Source organism: Manacus candei, unplaced genomic scaffold (assembly GCF_025592945.1).
Source record: "Manacus candei isolate 608988 ecotype Guabito, Panama unplaced genomic scaffold, ASM2559294v1 h1tg000048l, whole genome shotgun sequence".
In the NCBI taxonomy this organism is placed as follows: domain Eukaryota; kingdom Metazoa; phylum Chordata; class Aves; order Passeriformes; family Pipridae; genus Manacus; species Manacus candei.
The window spans coordinates 13,553,030-13,568,632 of record NW_026138096.1 but is presented as its reverse complement, the minus strand read 5'-3'; the positions used below and the strand labels follow the sequence as shown (position 1 = coordinate 13,568,632).

General features: G+C 52.4%; 1 protein-coding gene and 2 long non-coding RNA genes across 6 annotated transcripts in view; all 3 read left to right on the top strand.

Annotated features, from left to right (window-relative positions):
- The window catches only part of LZTS3 (leucine zipper tumor suppressor family member 3), a 51,739-nt gene extending 36,633 nt beyond the window's left edge, over nucleotides 1–15,106 (top strand). For 3 of the 4 annotated variants that reach the window (XM_051798190.1, XM_051798189.1, XM_051798187.1), the window contains exons 2-4: nucleotides 2,293–2,790; nucleotides 4,347–5,177; nucleotides 6,720–15,106. In XM_051798190.1, the coding sequence (XP_051654150.1) occupies nucleotides 2,332–2,790; nucleotides 4,347–5,177; nucleotides 6,720–7,430 (2,001 nt within the window). In that variant the 5' untranslated portion in view covers nucleotides 2,293–2,331 and the 3' untranslated portion in view covers nucleotides 7,431–15,106. The remainder of the gene's footprint in view (nucleotides 1–2,292; nucleotides 2,791–4,346; nucleotides 5,178–6,719) is intronic. The other variant, XM_051798191.1, reaches the window with a different exon arrangement.
- The window catches only part of LOC127475997 (uncharacterized), a 261,043-nt gene that overhangs the window by 59,796 nt on the left and 185,644 nt on the right, over nucleotides 1–15,603 (top strand). The window lies entirely within an intron of this gene.
- Nucleotides 1–15,603, top strand: part of LOC127475988 (uncharacterized) — a 242,551-nt gene that overhangs the window by 59,598 nt on the left and 167,350 nt on the right. The window lies entirely within an intron of this gene.

Sequence of the window (15,603 nt, the reverse complement as noted above, 5' to 3'; positions counted from 1 at the left end):
TTCGGGTGGGTGTTGCTCTCACCTCCTCATCACTCCATAGCCCAAACAAGCCTCCAGGTGCCCAGGAGGCAGCTGGATTAGCTCCTGGGTGTTGTGTAACTCATGAACTGTCTGTGATGCTCTTTGGGAAGTGCCTTTAGGATGTGACCACGTCCACAGCCACAGGAGCTCTGCCAGCTCGCTGTAGGTATCAGCTCTGTGCCCTCTCCCTCTGGCACAGCTGTTTGCCACATCTGCCCACCAGCCACGTGACACTCGAGCTGTGTTTTGGGCAGGACAAGGTGCTGGAAAGAGGGAGGAGAAGCCTCCAGAAACTGCAGTTTAATAAAAGCAAAGTTGAGCAGCACAGCCCCTGCTTTAACCTTTTAAATGCTCCTCCATTCCATTATTAGCGCAAATAACAAGACCCCCTGAGACACCGCATGAGAGCTGAGCTCCAGACCTGAGCTTGCTCTCCAGGGAAATAAACCCAGCTCTCCTGCTTTTCTCAGGGAGGGCTCAATGAACATCCCTACCCCAAGAAGAGGGAAAACCCCACTGAAATAGGGATTTTCTCCATCTCCTCTTCCTGCTGGCCCTGTCGGAGCTCCTCCATCCCTGAACCTATCTGCAAGGGGCATCACTTTTTTTATTATCCCATCCAGGGGGAAACCTTCACCTTCTACTGCTCTTATTTCCTTAAATAAGATTTTTCACCTTTATGTAAAAGCTGATGAAGAGCATCCAGACATGTGAGAATTGGTCCCAAGGACAATTGGTCCCAGCTCCTCTGACCTGGTCAAAGACAACATTTAAAACCATTATTTGCACATTATCCACTTCCCATGGCCTAGTTTTGGCCAGTCCAAGGCACAACCTAAGTAAGAATAAGATGGAGAAGGGGAACAAATGTTTAAAAGAAAACTCAGGATGACACCTGGACAAAAGCACCTTTCTAAAAGCTCAAGCCCATGGGAGCAACACTCCCAAAGGAAGAGATGGAAAGTGTGTTGTTTAAGCCTTGTTGAGTCATCCCTAAGAGATGGGCTGGAGAGAGGAATTGGATAAGCTACTGCTGGACCAGGGATGGAGAAATCATATTCCCATGGTAACTCAAACTTGTCAAAACCTGGGAAAAGTGACAGAAATAATCCAACCTTGGGAACTGCAAACGGTCGTGTCCAACCGATGCCGTAGAGCTGTGCCAAACAAAACCCACACAGACTCCCTCCCCCGAGGAGCACCCAACCTTTGGGGTCAGAGGCTTTAAGAGAAGCTCTTTTGGAGGGCAGTGAGTGGGATTGGGGGATCAGTGCTTCTCCAAGGGAGTGTCGTGGGTGGGAGTAGAAGGCTTAGGCAGAATTTATTTTAAAAGCCCTGCCACTGAAGTCACAAGGTGCAGAAAGGGCTCCCTGGCTTTCTAAACTCCTGCTCAGAGAGGAGTCTGGGTGCAGCTGAATCCAATCTCAGCCTTGGATTATGTCAACGGTTTAAGTTTAAGGAATTACAGAATGTGTGACTGAACCACTTTTGTCCCGCAGGTTTTAATGATTGGCAAAACGAGAATATTTATATAAAACGAATCATTTATTTTATACAAATGATCAGACAAAACATCTTAATCAGAATTATTTACTGCACCATACAAACACTAACACTACTAGTAGTGTAGTATAAGACAGGACGGTGCACTACATTGAAGCAATTATTGAAGCAATTATATTAAAGCTGGCAAAAAGAAATAGTTATTAAGTAGAGATTTGATGTAACTCCCCCAGACCAACGCTCGTGGGGAGATCTCTCAACCTTGAGGAGTCACCTTGAGGGGTGTCCCCAGCCAAGGGAGGAATCTCCACACATACACCCCAAGAAGGGTTAAGTTAGAAGAACCTGACTGTATGAAAGGGGACTGCACTTTTAGGGTATAAAGTGATTGAGCGCCAGTCACAAATTTCCAGGCCAGCTCCCAGCTTATTTGTCACATCAGACTTCAAAAAGCAGGATGTGTGTTTGGAGTTTGGGGAACCAGGCTGGTTTGAGCAGAATTCGACGCCAAGAACATTACCATGGTGCCACTGCTAACACATCACAGAGAGCTGACACGAGAGCTGGCACTGTTTGCATTCTCTGGTTGGATTTTAGGCCTTGCTGGGGTAGGCCCTCCTGCCACAGGGGGTCTGAATTCCCAGAGAGGAGGACAACCCCACCATCTGCTCCGTACTGGACACCGGGACACGATTTCGATCTGCAAAAGGGGGTGGTGGGCAAAAGGCACCTCTTTAACAGCCCCTTTCCTCTCCCTCCTGCTCCCAGTGCCACTGACCCGTGCCTCCAGCTCACCTCGACGCTGCCATGGCCACGCTAGAGACACTGCCCGTCCTGAGTGACCCCGCCCGCGCCAGCCCGCAGAACTTCCACGGACTCGCCGCCCGGCCATCCCGAACCGCCGCCCCCAGGAGCGCCATGGGGAGCGTGGGCAGCGGCGTGGCCAACGACCAGGAGTTTGCCATGAAGAGCGTGGGCACCCGGACGCAGGGCAGCGGCCGCCAGGCCTCCGAGGGCTCCCGCAACAACGGCTACTCCGCGCGGGAGATCTCCAACCGCTACTCCGGCGAGGAGAAGACCTACAAGTCGGAGAAGGTCTCCAACTCCCTCTACATCAACGGCGACCTGCGCAAGAGCGAGAAGGTGAAGATGGACATCTGTGGGAACGTGACCTCCAACAACGAGAAGAACCTGCCGCCTCCTCCCCAGTACCGAGAGCCCGGTAACCCACCAAAGATATTGCCAATCTCCGGCAAACTCGACCAGGTGAGACCCTCCGCCTCCTGGAGCAGCTCGGTGGCCACGGCACGGCCCTGAAAACACACGCCAGGAAGCCCCGGGCAAAAAAGCAATCCTGGCAGATAGTCCAGTTCTCACTCTGTACGTTTTATGTGCAGATAGTAGCGTTCTTATCACTTTCAGGGCCAACGTTAATTCTTGAGGAACCCAAGAGCACGATCTCAGTGAAGTTTTCAGCTCATTTAAACCTGTCTTTAAGCCACTGGCTCTTCCAACCTCCCTGAGATGATGTGCCTACCTCTCTGATGGGTGGGGAGGGAGCTGGAATCAGCTTGTTTCAGTACATCCAACATCTGAGTCCCACTCTTATGTTTGTACCATTTATAGGCAATCCTCAACCACCCACTGCCACCTAAAGCTGTGGCTTGAAAGCACCCCCGAGCCCCTGTTCAAAATCCCTTGTGAGGGACAAGTGACAAGGCTTGAAACTATCCCTGTAAACATTATGACCCAGTCCAGCCCAGTCCTTGTGGCTCATTTTTGGCTTCAGGGAGCAAAATCTGCCAGGTCTGGAGGAGCAGAGCCCCAGAGCCAGCAGTGTTTTATGTGCCCTGCTGCTCTGCTCCAGTGACTTCCATAATTTGTGTCCAGTATTATTTCTGCAGTGTTTGGTGGCCTTTTCTCCTGGGTTGTTAATCCACTGGTCCCTGTAGTCCATCTCAGTCTCACAGGCATCAGGTTTTTGGTCTCCAATCTGCTCCCAGGGCTCCTTCTGTTTCTCCCAGAAGGCACTTCCAAAACATCTTTGATTCCTCTGCTGTCATTTTCACCTAAAAACCAACATGCAGCAGGGGAGACTCAATCCCATTTTGAGGAAATTTTGTTTCTGTAGGCACATTGACAGGGTGGGGAACGTTCAAGGCTTTAAAATCCTTTCTAAATCCCTGTGGTCCATTTTCCCCCCTGCATTGCTTATGCCCACAGAAAACACAAATATTCCAGTGAAGAGCAGCTTCAGCATGTTCCTTGCCTGGAGTCACTGCTGGGGTCACAGCTCCTACCTGCTCCCATCAGAGCATGAGCAGGACACAAGGTCCCCACAGGAAGAGATCACTCCCAGCAGGAGGGAAACATGATGCTCTTGGGGCAAAATAGCTGCCAATCCAAGGGTTCAATTCAGTTTTCAGCAACAGGACGATGCACCCTCAAGGCTGAGAGTCCTTCCAAATACGATCAGCCAAAATCAGAGTTGTTTTGATCAGGTTTGGTAGGCAAGTGGCAGCCCAAGGAGCATTCTAGGGGGTAAATCACACAGATTTGGGGGTGAGTCAAGATTACTTCTTTTTATTTGGGGCAAGGGAAGACACAGTCTTGTGCTACCGGTGACCACAGGTCCCTCATGTCCTACCAGTGACTACAGGTCCCTCCTGTACAACCCCAAATGGCCCAAAAGGTGTAACATGGAGCCAGCCCAAGCTGACTTGACCCCACCAGCCCCGCCCTGTGCCGATGTGTCTCTTTTTGTTGTGTCGTTACCGAGCCTCCTGCCGTGTTTGACGCGTGGTCCTTTTTCCTTTTTGCAGAGCAATGAGCCCTTAGTTAGACCCTCAGCCTTTAAGCCAGTAGTTCCTAAAAACTTCCATTCCATGCAGAACCTCTGCCCGCCGCAGAGCAACGGGATGACGGAGAACAGGAAGAGCTTGAACCACGCCAACAGCAATAGCCCGTCCGCACCCAAAGCTGGGCTCGACAAGGGCAGCCTTAACAGGACTACAAACCAAGGGGGGGGGCTCTCGGATTCGGGGCGTAACTCCCTGACGAGCCTGCCCACCTACGGGACGGGCTACAGCCAGCACGTGGGGCCCATGAGCGCCTCCACCAGCCACATCAACCGCATCGGCACCACCTACGTGGAGAAGAACATCGTGGGATACAACGGGATATCTACCTCAGACAGCGGGCGGTCCTCCAGCAAGAGCACCTCCTCCTTCAGCAGGCTGAACCATCTCAACGAGACCATGCCTTTCCACTCACCTTCCACGGACGACATCATCCAGGACCTGGAGGACCGGCTGTGGGAGAAGGAGCAGGAGGTCCTCCAGATGCGGAGGAACCTGGACAAGAGCGAGGCGGCGATCTTCCAGGTCTTCGAGGAGAAGCAGAAGATCTGGGAGAGGGAGATGGAGGACCTGAGGCAGAACTACGCCAACAAGCTGCAGCAGGTCTCCAAAAAGGCGCAGCGGGCTCAGCAGGCTTTGCAGCTCCAAATTTTCAAGCTCCAGCAGGAGAAAAAAAAACTCCAGGACGACATGGGGCAACTCCTCCAGCAGCGAGAGGAGCTGGAGAAGAAATTTGTGGCTTTCAAGAAGGAGCAGGCTGAGTTTCTCCCAAAGATTGAAGAGACCAAGTGGGAGGTAAGAGCCTTGTTTTAACAGGTTTTCATCAAGGGTTCTGGCAGCCCAAAGTACCTCCCATGTGCCCTAAGGGGACCCCACAGATAATGGCTATGGGTTGGTGGCCTCTTGTGGACACTTGTCACCTCATTTGTCTGAGTCCCAAACCTGTTGTTTTCCACTGAACTAAAATAAGCATAACTTTCTGTGCACACCTCCTGTGCTGGTTAATAATTCGCAGTCTGGTCACTCCAACTTGTGACATTTAAATCCAGTCTCAGGGAATACAACTCGTTCCATACAGGTATTTGTGCCTACCAAAACCAGGTTTAAGTCTGTTTTAATTAAATTCTTGTAAGGTCTGCGTTTGGGCAAACTTTGAAACTGCTTTTCAAATACTTGATTTTTTTTTTTTTTTGCTGAAGATAAAAAGCAACTGAGCTAAAAATTATATCAATGGCCAAGTCTACCTCATGCTTTCCATTGCAACACGCTGTTTTCAGTTCTTAATAAGTTTATCTCTCTTAAAAAGCTGAAAGGCAAATTCCTCTTTCTAGTTCTCCTGTTGAGTTCTACATAATTTTTTCCTACTGTTTCTATTTTTAGAACATTTTATCAAAGTCTGTTTGTATAGCCAGTGCTCACATACCTTTTTTTTTTCCAGCTTGATCATGTGAAGAATTTTAATCCTTCCATGGACTGGCTAGAAACTTTAAATTTATTAAGAGTGCAGAGGCAAAACGTAGCTCTAGAATCAAGAAGACCCTATTCTGCTAATCCTGATGGGAAGTCAAGGAAGCTGGGATTAACTAGGCTCTGAAATGTGCTTTTGCAGATGTTCAGTAGAGCTTATTAGAGGCTTTTTGTAAAATCCCTGCAAGTTACATCCCAGAATGAGGAGGCTGCATTGTCCCTCCTTTGGCCACCTGCTCTGTTAAGGGACCTGGAAGACCACCTCGTTCCACCCCCCTGCCATGGGCAGGGACACTCCCACTAGAACAGGGTGCTCCAAGCCCTGTCCTTGAAGCCTTGAACGCTTCCAGGGTTCTTTAGGAGTCTTTGGGAAGGAAGGCACCATAGGATGAGTAAGTAACATCATCCTGTCCTACTGTCCCAGTGCTCAGGGAGAGCCCGGGTGGTCCCTGGGTCTGAGGTGTTTCTGTCTCAGGCTTGTTCAAGGTCCAGATGCCACTGAGGCCAGTGGGAAAACTCCTGCTGAGAGCAGAGGGTTTGGGGTCGAGCACCACAGGGCTGTGGTTGGGTGAGTAAGACAAATGCAAGGAGGGAAGCATCACTGTCTCACAGCACCTGGCTCAGCTCTTTGGACAACTCCAGCTGGGAACAGCATCGGGTCCCTGAAAAGTCCCAAGTTTCTGCAGGAAAAACCACAAAATCTCCCCCACAGGTGTGGGGATGACCTTTAGGTCTTTGGCGTGGTCTGGGGCCTGGTGAAGGCTGGAACTCAGTCCTGGAGCAGGGCTGTTTCATGGGCAGCACGAGGGACGAGCAGGGGTGGTGGCTCCTTGCTGTTGTCCCCCAACCTCACGGATGCTCTTCCCACAGGTGTGCCAGAAGGCAGGCGAGATCTCCCTGCTCAAGCAGCAGCTGAAGGACTCCCAGGCAGACGTCTCCCAGAAGCTGAACGAGATCGTGGGGCTGCGCTCGCAGCTCAAGGAAGGCAAGAACTTCCTGCGGGAGAAGGAGGAGCAGATCCTCACCCTGAAGGACTCCTACAGCTCCAAGAGCGTCAACCTGGAGATCTGCGAGGGCGAACTGCAGCGCAAGATGAGCGAGGTGCAGGTGCTGAGGGAAAAACTGAACCACTGTGAGCTGGAGGTCTCCGGCCTGAAGCGGACACTTGCCAGCATGGGACCCCCGGGGCCCTTCGGGGGTGACCTGGGCGAGAAGCTGCGGGACCCACTGGCCTGCGAGAGCGACGAGGCCAAGATGCAGCGGCAGAGCGAGGACAGCGTGAACTCCCTGCGGAAGGAGGTGGAGAGGCTCCAGACGGAGCTGAAGCTGGAGCGGCAGCAGCGGGAGCAGCAGGTGATGGACTTCGAGGAGGAGCGGCGCACGTGGCAGGAGGAGAAGGAGAAGGTCATCAAGTACCAGAAGCAGCTGCAGCTGAACTACGTGGAGATGTACCAGAAGAACCAGCTCCTGGAGCACAAGGTGAACGAGATGAACACCAAGGCCACCAGCCCCCCGCACACCGAGGAGAAAAAGATGTGGACTCCCTCCAGGCTCGAGCGAATTGAGTCCACCGAGATCTGAGGAGGGGCCACCACCACGACACAACGAGATTTTTTTATTGCTGTGCATGTACTACCTACTCAAGCCAGTGATCTTCCGAAGGATAACGCGCTACCGCCGGAGCGGGGGGAGCCTGCTCTGCTCCCAGCCGAGCTCCACCACCCTTACTCTCCACTTCTGTGCTCTGTAGGTAAAATAACTGTGGATGTGCGTTGGTTTTCTATCGATGATGCGACATCTCTTTCGGGTTTTTTTTTCCTAGTACAGCTGGTGAGGGTCAAAATTGGCTCTTTCATTAATCTGCCGTGACTGTTACTCCGCTGGAGGCTGCCACCCCCTCTCCTACAATTCACCCCTCCTCGGTTGGTTGTTTTGGAAGGTTAATATTCGGTTTCTTTGGTTTTCCCGAGCATTTTCGTGCAGCGAAACAGCTCAAAGTGGCAGGTTTGTCGGTTTGGTTGGTTGGTTTGTTTTTTTTTCCAAGATGTTTTTAGCCACATTGGCTAACGGAGCAAAGCTCTCGGGATGATGAGCAAACTCACTGTTCTGCATCAAGTATCCTGTTCCAGACGATGGTCTTAGTGAAGTCAGTGCAAGGTTGGCCACTGATTTCAGTGAAACCAGACATATCTCTGCCAGACGACTCCCTCTTGCCAGCCCATGGCTACCATGGTTGCAAGAGGTTAGGACATCCTTGAGGAGCAGGATGAGCCTGTCCTGGTAACAGAAGCCAACAGGGAATGATCTCCCAGCAGGAGCCTCTTTGGGGGCTCAGCAGAGCTGTGTTTTCATTTCCTTGTGGTTTCCTTCTGTGGTTCCACTCCTCTCCCAGGTTGTGACTGACCCTGGGAGCAGAAATACCCTCCCACCTCTGCCTTGGTCCCCTTACCCTTACTATACACCCAAGCTGACTACAGCAAGAAAAAAGCTTGGAAATCCAAGCTGGTTTCCCTTCCCAAGAGCCCTCTTACTTCCCAAAGTCAATGGGATCAAGGTTTGGGGAAGCCTCCAAACCTGTGGGATGTTTATGCAAACTGAAGCTTTAGCAATTTGCCCCAATATTGGGCAATTGTGCCACCCTGTCCCTGAATGAGTGACGCTTTGGGGCACTCTCTTGGTCCAGGGTCTACTTAAAAACAGCATCCAAGCCTCACTCAGGAGTTGCAGGGGGCACATCCCAGCTGGATTCCAACGGGGCGAGCGTCAGCCTTCAGTACAGCCATTCCAAACAGCACCCACGGCCGTCCCACGCGGCATCACATATTCCAGGGATGGAGATAACGCAGGCCTAGCTTAAGAAAACACTCAGCTACTAATTCTGAGCATGAATTCAGTCCTTAAGAAGGGAAAATGCTTAAGATCACGCAAGTGCTTATGCCCTGGCAGAACAATAACCAAATCCTACGTGCACAGTCACTGAGGCAGCAAAACCCAGCTCTCGGCTTGAAAACGTGGGCAAAGTGGGCCCAGTTCTCCCTTTTATGGACATTTTTTTACCATGATCCACGGTAAAGAGAAGGAAAACGTTTTAAGTGGAGTTTGCAGAGGCTGGGCAGTGGCCAAAGGATCAACATGAGTGGGAATTTTGGCTCTTTCTCTTAGGGAGAAGATAGAAGAACAAAGCTGGAATTAGCACTGGACACCTTGGAATGTCCGTGCGGTGACTCCAGGGAGGGTTTGGCCAGATCACATTCCATGTGCACAAGAAGGAAGAACCTCAGGGTGTTGAGGGGCTGAAGACCTTCCAAGCAAAAGCCCTGAACCTGCACATTTTCCATGCTCCCTTTCTGAAAAGCTCCTCATTTCATCACCAGGTCTGACCTTCAATTTGGGAACAAGCATTGCTGTGGTGAGCTCCAGACTGAGCAGAGAGAGAGAGGAGGCTGCAGTTAGTCCCACCAACCAAGGTCATCAGGCAGTGCTCCTGGAGCTGTTGGTGGCTGGAAGAGATCCCTGGAGCCATAGAAAATGGAGATGTGCAAAGAGACCAGGGCATTTCAAGATCCCAGTTGATGGTTCCTGTCTTCTCCCACCACTTTTGCCTGTGTCTTTGGTGCTGGAGGGACACACAACTCATCAGCCTGAAAAACATGGTGGGGGGGCAGCTTAGGCTAAGCACCTCTCCCAGGACCAGCCATAAAAGGGGGATTAGTTCAGGTCTGACCCCTGACGGGCGTGGAGAGGAGTCTCAGAGGGACTGAGCTTCCAGCTCTGCTGTTGAGGATGTGCACACTGCAATTCCCTGCTACATTAACACTCAGGAGCAACCGACACCGGCATCACCCTGTGGGTCACCTCTCCAGAGCTGCTTCCCAATCCATGGGCAGGAGAAGCAGGGGCTTGTGTGGCCTCCCCACACACCTGGGCCCTGCCAGCAGCAGTCAGCCAAGTCCTCCAGCACGTCAGGTTTGCCCCATCATCGTTTTTCCTTGATCTTTTTTGCACTGGTACCAGGAGTGAGTGTCTTGATGGATCCAGTGAAACCTGGAGGTACACAGGGGTGCAGGACTGCCCAGGGGCTCAGTGGCCTCACAGTGCATCCATCAGGAACTGCTTGGGCTGGGGCAGGAGCAGCAAGGAGAAGTTTTACACCTTGGAGGAGGAAAGGCCCACTCCTTTCACGTTCTTCTTCACTGCATCACTTCAATCAAGAGTTTCTATCCAGATCTGAGGGACCTCATTTTGTGGACATTGCCTGGATGACAGAGCCTTGCTGACACCCATTAAGACATTCGGCTGTCCAGCAGAAACCACCCCCCTGTGCTCTGGTGACTTAAAATACAGATGGTTTTGGCAAGTTCCCCGGCCAAAGTGCCCCAAAGGATTCCTGGGCTTCGAGATTCCTCCCCACAACTGGATGCACTGCTCCCCATCACGTCCTCTCCCCTGTGCCAGCCCTTTGCTCAGCAGAGATGGAGCAAAATGATGATGGGACACCTGGATTCCTGTTGTTTGTGCCCAGGTGGGAGCTCACCTGGCTCCTCCCAGGTCTTAACACTTTCTCACACTGACTGGATGAAGTCTCCCATTCCAAACTAGGTCTGTGTTGAGGATCTCAGCCTTGGGGTAAAATAGCCAAGGGGTCCCAGACTGGCTTTTTGGTGACACGTCCTGGGAATGCCCAAGGAGGCTGGCATCGTCTCTTGGAGGCTCAGGCAGGGCTGATAAAAGGTTTCTGTCCCATGAAACTCCACACAGAGTTTGAGCCTGACCACAACCCAGCTGTCTCCTCCACCTTGGAGCTAATGGAATTCAGCTCCAAGTGACATCCTGGCTCATGTGTAATTTTCCAAGTCCTGCCCCCAAAACCATCTCTAACTTGCCACTGGCCACCACCACAAGCTGTGGCCACGAGGGTCTCAGGTCACTTGCCCCACACGAGGGGTCCACAGACATTAGAGATGCTCTGGGACACCTGACACACGGGGCTGGGCAATATGATCCAAGATTGGGATGGACTGCCCAGGGAGGTGGTGGAGTCACTTCCCTGGAGGTGTTTAAGAAGAGACTGGATGTGGCAGCAGTGCCATGGTCTGGGTAACAAGGTGGTGTTGGGTCACAGGTTGGACTTGCTGATCTCAGAGGTCTTTTCCAACTCAGCTGATTCTGTGATCTTTGGGAGAGCCAGGCCAGTGGTGGGCAGTCCTGGAGCAGCTCTGGTGTCACACCACTCACACACACACAGCTGAGTCACACTCCAGGCACATCCACAGTGCAGAGGACACTGCTCAGCTCCAGAGACTTCCATCCATCAGGATGGGGGCTAAGCAGGCTGTCCTGGTGCCAGGGAAGGTCTCACCCCTCACTGCTTTGCTCCACCACCATTCCCAGGCTGGCTGCTGTTGCTGTCAGACACCGACCCAGGCTGAGCTAATTCCAGCACTCCTGTCTCACCCCAAGGGTGAAACCACAGCCATGGCACGTTGTTGTGCCTCACACAGTCCCACTGAGCTTCTGCCACTGTCTCACAGCACCATTCCTGCTGTCGCTGGCGCCGTGCCAGGGGGAGATCCCTCTCCTCCGGGTTTCCACACTCCAGAGGGGAATGTGATTGCTGCTCTTAACGCTGCCACGTTATACAGAGGGATGTAAACCACAGCCCAGCTCTGCATGTTCAGTGATTCAATGGAGACCAGGCAGCTCTGTGGCTTCTCTCTGGGTGAGCGGGACCAGCAGCACTGATGCTGTGCTCACATGGAGGGTACTCAGCACCCCCAGAGCTGTGGCAGTGGGAATCAGGGGCTCAGCACCTCCCAGGAAAGCAATCCCCTCAGGACTGACTCCAACAGCCTGGTGCCACTCTGTCCTGCTTTGTTGCTGTCACCCCGTGCCAGGATTTGCTGTTGTCCCCTGGTAAAGGCTGAAGTCCCCCCTGCCCATGTTGTGTCACACAGAGAGTGGCTCCCAGTGGTGTCCCCCTGGAGCTCTGCCCATGGAAAAGACCATCCTGCCCCACTCCTGCCCCTTCCAGTGGCACTTTATAGCTTGCTCACGAGCAACATGACCAAAGATCTCTGGAGGGCATTGGACTGCACGCTTGGAGCTCTGTCCTGGCTTTCCTGGGGAGAGATGAGGCTGCTGTGAGCTGGAAGAGGGGAATGAGAGCTGGCAGGGGACAGGAGAGGGGGTGGATTTCCTGGTGTCCCACCTGGGAATGTTTGCAGGTCCATGAGGGGCCTTTCCTGTGCTAGACAGGACAGGATAGAAAGGAGTTCCTGGGTGAGCTGATTGTTCATCACACCAGTATCCTCCACGGCCACACCACGTAGCTCCATGCATTGCCCAGGGAGAATGTGGACCAGGGACTGTTCCCTGGAGGAGGGTGGATGCAATTCCCTTTTTTTCCCTTGGGAAATGGCATGCCCAGCCATTCCTCTTGTCCTCAGAGTGACAGGTCTCCTCTAATTTAGCAGCAGACATTGCTACAGGGTCCAGTCAAGGACTCATTCTGGATCAGTGGGAATTGTCCAGGAAAACATGTATCCTCAGAGCTGGTCGTCCTGCTGGCTGCCCCCTTGGTGTCCTCTCCCCAGCTCACCCCAGGGCCTCCTCAGCACCTTCCTTACCAGGGAACCAAATTCTGAGGTGAATGCACTTTGCTCTTTGCTTCTCCTGCTTGGAGTGCTGAAGGCAGCTCTGCCCAGCTTGGCTCCACAAAGCTCCTGGATCTGGTCCCAGCCTTGGCAAGCAGGGCACAGGCCAGGGGGAGATCAGGGCTCCTGTGAATGGTGTTCAGGTGGGTCTGGGCATAGGGCAGATGCCTTTTCACCGTGCCTCTGCTCCCCAGCTGTGCTCAGCCTTCTCCACTCAATTCCTGGGATGGGAGAGGGTCCAATCGCCATTAATTTAACCCAACCCTTCATCCTAAGCCTTGAAACCCCTTGATAGAGTTACTGTCCATCAAAACCCCTCGCTAAAGATCTGCTCATGTACTGCCTGTGCCCTGCTGCTCCTCTGCCCCAGCTCTCCAGACTCTCCTGCCTCCTTTTTGATCCTCCCCAGCCCACTGGAGCAACCAGTGACTCTCCCAGAACTTTTCCAGGTACATTTGAACGTGGAGCTGGAGCCCACAGCCCCCACTGGGAGTGGCACATCCCAACCCTGCCCTCAGAGGAGCTTTCCAGACAGCTGGTCCTCACCTCTCCTCTCCATCATTCCCGTGGCAGCTCCATCAGTCCTGCTTTACCTCCAAGAGCAACTTGGCTTCCCGCTGAAGGACATTCCCATGAGATCCTTGCACGGGGCTTCACACCATCACAACACCCCACCCACCAGCTCTGGGGCTCCCTGCTCCTTCCACCCTCTGGAAAAACAGGGGTGTGAGGGGTCTATGAGGTCTGTAGGGGCACACAGGCCCCCTCCCAGTCTATTGAGGGGTTGGGATCTCATCCAGCTGTTTGCAGATGTTGGTTTCCCAATAGGATGTTTCACCAGAAACAATTTTCAGGATAATCCTCCTCCCTGGTTCTCCCCCTGAAGGGGATCGTGTCAGGTCTGGAGCCTGGGACAAGATTGTGTTCTCACAGCTCTTTCACAGATCTGTTTTCTCCGGCAGAAAGTCTCTGCTTTCTGTCCCAAAGCAATAGGTTTTTCTAGGGAGATTTCAAAGGGACTCTTCCCAACTCTGATACCTGCAGGGAAGCCAGTATTCCCTTGAATACTTTCATAGCTCCAGCCCTGGGCTCTCCTCCTTCGGAAAGGGAAGCGAGGTCCAGTCTGGCTCCAAACAACCACCAATCTGAGCTTGGTGGTCCCATTCACCTGGAGAGCCCAGAGCTGCCCTTATCCAGCAGGCCACCAGCCTGGGCCCCCAGGAGGTGTGATCCATCCCCTCCTGGTCCCATCCCATGGCTGTCCCTGCAGGTTTTCTCCACGTGGGAGCCACTGGGGTGTCTGAGCTCACAGAGCCACAAGCAGACACCAGTGGGAGACTGTGGCTCTGCCATTCCCGAGAGCCAGGCTGCCCTCCTGGAGGAGAAGGTCCCTTTCTCTCCACAGGTGACTGAAAGGAGCAGAACACCCCCAGGCAGAGCTCCAGCACCGGTGCCGGAGGGTCCCAGCACCGGTGCCACACAATGCTGCACACACACCGTGTCTATGCAGTCCCTTTCCAGGCAGGGGGGTCCCTGCAGAGCCCACCCCGGGGCCAGGGCTCCTCCAAGGTGTCTTTGTTTGCACTCCCTGGGACCTGGAATCGCTGTGAGCCGAGGGCAGCCCCTCTCGGCCTTTGCCGCGCTTGGGAGGATCCCTCGTCCTAAACACGTCGCCTGAGTCGCCCGTGTCCTGCGTCTGTCCTCCAGCAGACCCATACCTGTCCCCCCCAATCCCCAAATCCCAGCTCCCAGGGAGGGCCTGAGCGAGCCTGCTGTCCCACTTCACCAGCAATAACAGCCGGGGCCCACCGGCCCCGCTCGGCCGCCGGGCTGTGTCCGTGCAGGACCTCCTGCATCCAACCCTTCGTCCAACTCCAGGCATTCCCGACTGTAAATTCGATCCCAGCCTCGTGCTTTCTTCCCTCCTGTCGGTTTCTCTCTGCTCTGACTGTGAATTCAAACCAGAAGTGTTCTGAACTCGACTCCGTTACTGTTCTGTTTCTGCGTCGACTGTTGCTGGTTCTCCGAACTGCGTTTAATGAGACTTTGCAAAAAAAAATATAAAAAATTAAAAAAAATATAAAAAATTATATATATATATATATATATATACTTAAAAAATTAATAAAAATATTTAAAAAAGAACTCCATAAAGTTGGGTGTCTCTCCTGTCCACTGGTCACTTCCGAAACACCGTTGTCTTGAATTTGCCTCTGGTTTATAAATGTATTTAAGAGACAAGAGGTTGGGAAAAAGAAAAAAAAAAAAAAAAAAGGAAAAAAGAGGTAACACGCAGCATTCCGGGATTTTTGTACAGCAAAGGTGTATCTGTTTTGGAAATTCATGTTAAAACTCTTACCACACTTCCCAGTTTCCCGCTGGTCTGTTGTATGTCTCCATTGGGTTTATCCAGATGTGAAGAGCTACTGCCTTTGCCATTTTCTACGGTGAATATATAAATATATCTGTACAGAGGTATGTATATATATAAATAGACATGCAGATCTATATGTATACGTATCTCCAGCTCTCCTCTCTCTACCTGACTGTGAAGGATTTTTATTGGGCAAAATAAAAATGGAGAAAGGCCCCGTTTTAAAAACAGGACTGTGTGGTTTGTCTGATTGTGTCGGGGGTGGGAGAAGGGGGGAGAAATGAGGATGGATTTTGGGATCAACCCACAGCCAGGCTGGGGAACTGCAGGAAGAACCTCACCCTGGATGCACCAGCACCCTCCAATCCAGAGCTCCCTCATAGCTCCCATGAAGTCCATTCCACCTTCCCTCACCACCGGGGAGGTAACATCTTGTCCAAAACCTCCTGCAGGTTTTTACTCCAAAGGATTCCCTCCAGCTGCTTGGTCGGCATCACATTAAAACAACATTCAGATCATTAGTTTTCTAAAAAACAACAATTCCAGCATTTTTTCCAAATGCACCTTTATTACAGAGGTCTCCTGCCCTCTGGTGACCAAGCTGATGCTTCCCGGGGCAAAGTGAAACAGGGATTTCAGGAGTTCCCTCAGGTTTTAAGGCACGAGCTGCCATCAGCCAGCGAGGCTCTCCAACTCCCTCTGGAGTCCTGGAAATGTGTTTCCTCAG